This window comes from Coloeus monedula (genome assembly GCF_965178545.1).
Source record: "Coloeus monedula genome assembly, chromosome: 28".
Lineage (NCBI taxonomy): Eukaryota > Metazoa > Chordata > Aves > Passeriformes > Corvidae > Coloeus > Coloeus monedula.
The window spans coordinates 645,598-651,526 of NC_138808.1; the positions used below are offsets into that span (position 1 = coordinate 645,598).

Here is a 5,929-nt window from a genome sequence, read left to right on the forward strand (position 1 = left end):
TGGATGGAAGGATGGATGAGGCTGGAGGCAGCGGGGGAAGGATGGGGAGAAGGAGAGAGGGAGAAAGAGTACGGCGAGGGACGAGGGAGAAGGAAACGGGGAGGGATGGCCGGGAGGTAGATGGGGTGGAGGGGAGGGAGGATAGAGATAGGGACGGGGAGAAGAGGGGAGGGGGCTGTCGGGGAGGGGGGTGCCGGGCCGCCCGGGGCGGCGCTCGGGGCCGCTGTACAAATAGGGCGGCCGCGGGTGGCCCGGGCAGACATGCGGGTCCCGCTCCGCTCCGCGCTCGCGCTCTGCGCCCTCGCCCTGCTCCGCCTGGGCTGCGCGCCGACCCGGGCGCTCACCTGGGCACCGACCGCATCCACACGGGCGCTCACCTGGGCACCGACCGGAGCATCCACCCGGGCGCTCACCTGGGCACCGACCCGCGCCCCGGCCCGCGCCCCGCCGCGCTGCCCCCCGCTGATGCTGCAGCTGCTCCGCGCCCCTCCCGCCCCGCTCCGCGCCGCCGCCGCCGCCGCTCTCAGCCTCTCCCCACACGGTGAGTGGGGCCGCGGTCCCGGGCATCCCTATCCTGGGACCGGCACCGTCCCCGGGACTCGCAGTGTCCCCGATCATCCCTGTCCTGGGACCCACACTGTTTCCCGCACTGTTTCCAGGACCGGCGCCGCTCCCGGTCATCTCTGTCTTGGGACCGGCACTGTCCCTGGGTCCCTTACGGTCCCCGGGCAACCCTGTCCCCGGGATCAGCACCGTCCCTCTTCCCGGGACTGCCACTGTCCCCGCGCCTCCCTGTCCTGGGACCAGCACCATCCCCGGGACCTGCACCGTCCCCATGCATGCCTGTCCAGGGATCCCCGCTGTCCCGAGCATCCCCGTTCCCAGGACCAGCCCTGCCTGAGGCTCTCGCTGGCTCTCAGGTGGATCCAGCAGCTTTCTCCCGCCCCTCGGGTTCCCACCGCAAGGCTGGTTCCCTGGCAGTATGCGAGGGCACCGTCCCCCCCAGCTCTGGCACCCCTGGCACCATGTCCCCTCACCTTGCCCTTGGCTTTCAGGTTCCCTGCAGAACGGCTCCCGCTGGGCGCTCTCCTTCGACATGTCCTCCCTCTCCAGAAGCCAGGAAGTGAGTCTGGCTCAGCTCCGCGTCCGCCTGCCTGGCCCCTCCCGTGCCCACAACGTCTCCCTGGACATCTACCACAGCCAGCGGCACAGGTGCCAGGGAGATGGGACCTGTGCCCACCAGCTCTTCCTGGGCACCGTGGCTGGCAGCCCCTCTGCCACCCAGGCCTCCTGGAAAGTCTTTGAGGTCACCAACCTGCTCCGGTCCTGGCTCCACCAAGCTGTGGTTGCTGGGCACCACAGTCCCACGGGAAGGGGGCAGTGGGAGGTGAGAGGGTCGGCTGCCCCGGCCACCACTGCCCCGAGGGACACCGGCCACGGGGACCCAGTCCTGCCCCAGGATGTGGCAGATAGAGTCCTGCTGCTCGTCTTCTCCAAAGACAAGTCTCCAGGAGACCACAGCCTCATCAGGACCGCGGAGACCTCCAAGTACATCATGCGTGACAGCTCGCAGGGCGCGGGGACGCGCCGACACCGCAGGAACAGGATGGAGAAGCAGAGGATCAAAGTGAGCGACGCTGCCACGGCCACCGCGCGGGAGCAGGGCAGGGCCCTGTGCAGGCGGGTGGACATGGTGGTGGACTTCGAGCAGACAGGCTGGGGCAGCTGGATTGTCTACCCCAAGAAGTACAACGCCTACCGCTGCGAAGGGCTGTGCCCCTCACCTGTGGATGAGACCTTCAAGCCCACCAACCATGCGTATATACAGGTAAGAGGGGGTGGCTGCCCCTGCATCCCCCGTGCCCCCCACAGCCCCAGGCCCTGCCCGCAGCAGGGGGATGTTCTGCCCTTCCCGTGTCTCCCACAGAGTTTGCTGCAGCTCTACAAGCCCAACCAGGTTCCGTGTCCCGCCTGTTCCCCGGTCAAGATGAGTCCCCTCTCCATGCTCTACTACGAGAAGGGCGAGATCGTTGTCCGTCACCACGAGGACATGATCATCGAGGAGTGTGGCTGCAACTGAGGCCACCTCGTAGCCTGTACGAAGGTGCACATCTCTGCCCAAAAGTGCCCAAAGGACCACGACTGCTGCACAGACCAGAGCATCTCTGAAGCCCACACACCTGTGGGTTGGCAAACCCCTAGCTAGACCTGGGGAGGAGTGAGGTGCCCAGCAGTTCTGCAGCACTGCGTGGCCACAGTGCCTGGCTGGATCCAGGCTCCATGTGGAAAAGGCCACCAGCCACTTCCCTGTGGCCCCAGGGGCAGCTCTGGTGTGGTGGGTGCCCCGCGCTGTGTTCACCAGGGAGCTGTGGTGCTGGCGGCCGCTGTGTCTGGGACAGGAGCAGGAGCAGGACTGGAGCGCAGCAGCATCGCTCCCTGCCACGACACGGCCCAGGCAATGCCGCTTTTCCCAGCCACGGGAATCACCAGTGGCCACAGGTTCTCAGGACCCTGCAGCTGCAGTGTCCGGCCATGCTGAGCATCCACACCACTGGGATTTTCAATCTCCCCGGGGGGTTAGGCATTTCTCTTAAGAATTCTATTATATTTCTATTAAAACGATCAGATTTCTATTACAACTCAGACAAGTGAGTGTATTACCCAATGTCCAGAGCCCCAGCTGGCAGATCTAGGTGGGCAGCTGTTACAAACAAGTAACCACAGCTCTACTCAAGCCTTTTCCTCCCCTTGCTGGATGAGGTGGTAGCGAAAAGGTCACAGCTGTACAATTCATCAATAAATTATATATATGATAAAATTGCCCGTTGGGTTCTGCTGATTTTTGCTGCTAATGGTCTGCCAGGGTGTCTCCCCTTCTCTGTGTTCCATCTGTTGCATCCAGAGCTTCTCCCTGCTCTGGCTGCAGCCTGCTCCGAGAGCAGGTGGGCTCTGGCTGCTCCTGAAACTACCAGAGCAACGGGCTCCCTCCGACAGTGCAAAAGATGCTCGAAAGCTCCAAAGCTCACGTGAGATAAGGACGAAGCTGTTCCCACCCTGATGAGGGGTTGCTCAAGAGCAAGGGAGGCACCTGCAGGCGTGGAAGGGGAGGCTAAAGGGATTTTCCTCCTTTTTTACCCCTCGGAGATAAGGGAAGGGCTGTGCCCTGTCAGAACAGTGAATTCCAAGCCAACTCCTCTGGGTCACCCATCCGGAGGAGTGATGGGGGCGATGCCCGGGGTCTTGAGTGCCCCGGGGTGACCGTGTCCTCCCTCACGGCAGCGCTGGGGAGGGGCTGCTCCTCCTGCATCAGTCCCCGCGTTTGACCGAGCTGTCCCCGCTGCAGCCCCGTGGGTCTGGGATCCCCCAGGTTCACAGCTGCCCCCACGGATGGGGACACGACACACGCGTGGGGACCCACTGGTGGCCCCCACGCAGCAGAGGGGACGGGCTGAACCTCAAGCGTCGGGACTGGCGGCGGGTGGCCCCGGTGGCTGCGCAGGATGGGACAGGGGCCACCTCCACCCCGCCCCTCCTGGGACCAGCGGCCCCGACTCCACATCCCAGGCCAGCCTGATTATCCCCAATCCACATCCCGGCCGGCGGGTAAACAAAGCGTGTCTGGTGTTCCCCCGCCCCAGCAGCCCCTCCCCGGGGCCGCTTACATATTCCAACAGCTTTCACACTGGGACCATCCCGTCATTAGAGGGTCATTTGCAGGAGCTGTCAAGGGTGGGCCGGGGGCGCGGGGCTGACCCCCGGCAGGAGGCAAAGGCAAGCAGGAACCTGCACATTTGTGCTCTGCGTGATGTAAAATTACATTATTTTGCCTCTTTCTCCACAGTTTTGCTACTCCCGCTCAAAAACGGTTCCAAAGCAGGAGGATTCACTCCCCCAGCGCCCACGCTGGACCCCCTGCCCCCCAGCCCCGGCAGGATGCTGTATCTCTGCCATCTCTGCCCCTCCGTCACGCCTGCCTGGAATCCAGCAGCGGGTTCAAAAGTTGTGGCGGGGCAGGGGGAGGCAACAGCCATTCCCTGGGAAGAGCAGGGTGGAAAAATAAAGGCTGAGATTCCAGGGCTGTAAGGAAAACATCAAAGTGTGGACAATGACAATAAAGTCGGGTTTAGGCAAGGATCTGCTGGTGAGCCGGGCTCTGCCAGGCGCGGGCTGTGAGGGGGAACCTGAGCTGAGCAGGGAGAGCTCTGGCCCTGCTCCTGCCCCAATCCACATCGGCTGGGGGACAGAGGGAGCCCAGACACGCAGGACGATAAAGTGGAGGGACAGCCCCAGTCCTGCCACGGGGTCCTGCCCGCGACCCCTCAGCACCCCAGGGCTGGGGGAGAGTTGGCAGGGAAGGGGAAGGGCTGGCTTGGCCAGGGGGGACAGCAGCCACAGATTACTTTGGACACACAAAAAGGAAAGAGCGAGAACAAACAGACCGAGGGGTCTTATCACAGGCCCAGGGTGATGTTTGTACAAATGGTGCATTAAAGCACGAACTGGGTCGGGCAGGTGATGTTCGTCCCGTGACTGGGACACAGAGCAGGACACAGGGACACGGAGTAGGACACAGGGATGTGGGGCAGGACACAGGGACACCGGCTGTGCTGCTGTGCCTGCTTGAGACAAAAAGGGGCTGGGATGGGAAATGCAACGACAAAGCCAACTTGTCCCTGGACCTCCCCGGAGCATCCCAGCTGTGCCTCAGCCACCCACGACTGCCTCCTTCCCTCCCTTCCTCCCTCCCACTGTGCACAACTGGGCTCAGCCCGTGGAAAAAGCAGCTCCTCGGTCTGGGAGCGCAAGTGTGGGGTGAGGAACAGGACCCTGGTGAAGCAGGGATCTGCCCTGGAATGCTGAGCTGCTCCTCACAAGGCTCAGGCAAGCTTGGAGAGCTGCAAATATGAATGCAGGCAGGAGATGGATCTAAAACTGTCTGGCTGAAGGATGCAGCAGCTGGGGGTGTGAGGGAGGGAGGGAGGGAGTGAAGGACCAGAGCAATGGGATGCTGAGACCACTTGGTCCCACACCACGAAAGGTTTAAGGAATGGGCTTAGGACAAATTGCATCAGAGCAGATGTCCACGGGTGTCACATCGCCTCATCACATCCACTGCTTTGGTCACGGTTCTCTCTGCCCCCCACAACTGCCCTGATGTGCCCATGGCCCCAGGGCCCTGCACCGAGAACCCAGCAGGAGCTCTGACCATTTCGGCCGGACCCTTGGTCACACCTGGCCAGGTGTTTCACCGGGTGTCCTCCCTCCGAATTATCAGCCACGAATCGCTGTCGGAGGCACCTGGTGCTTTGATGTTCCCCAGATCTGCATAAGCAGCAGATACCGATGCAAAGCTGCCAAAGCTGCCGGGGCATAGACAAAGCACTTAACACCTCCAGCACGTGTTACCTCTCCTACAGGTGGGAGGGAATGGCGCTTAGGAGCATTACCTGCAATACCTGACACCCCCAAAAACCAGGCAGCCACTTTCGTACCGGCACCAAATCTCAACGCCACAAGACTCCTGCTCCTGCAACAGCCATGGCAGGTCGAGGCTGAAATCGGCTCTTTTCTACCCCAAACTGCCTGAATGCGCAGCCCTCAGCTTGGGATGGCACCTCTGGGCGGTCCCAGGGCCACCAGCACCGTGTCTCCCACGGAAACCACAGTCCCGGGTGACAGAGTGGGACACTGCCCAGGCACACAGCTCAGGGGACGGCGACACCCAACGCTGCCGAGAGAGGTCCCTGTCCAGGAAACCTGCTCACCGAGGGTTCCATCGATCCAACCCTTCCCTGCCGAGAGAGGTCCCTGTCCAGGAAACCGGCTCACCAAGGGGTTCCATCGATCCAACCCTTCCCACTGTAAACCCACGCTGGAGCGAGAATTCCGGACAGAGCAGGAGAACGAGCCCCAGCACAAGCGCCCGGAT

The 5,929-nt window shown here is 62.6% G+C and overlaps 1 protein-coding gene across 1 annotated transcript; it reads left to right on the top strand.

Moving 5' to 3' along the window:
* Positions 1 to 261: 261 nt before the first annotated feature.
* Positions 262 to 2,080, top strand: NODAL (nodal growth differentiation factor; the record flags this gene model as incomplete). The annotated part of the gene is made up of 3 exons (XM_082298248.1): positions 262 to 541; positions 1,056 to 1,828; positions 1,928 to 2,080. The coding sequence occupies 3 exons, from the start codon at positions 262 to 264 to the stop codon at positions 2,078 to 2,080; spliced, it is 1,206 nt and encodes a 401-aa protein (XP_082154374.1).
* Positions 2,081 to 5,929: the final 3,849 nt, after the last annotated feature.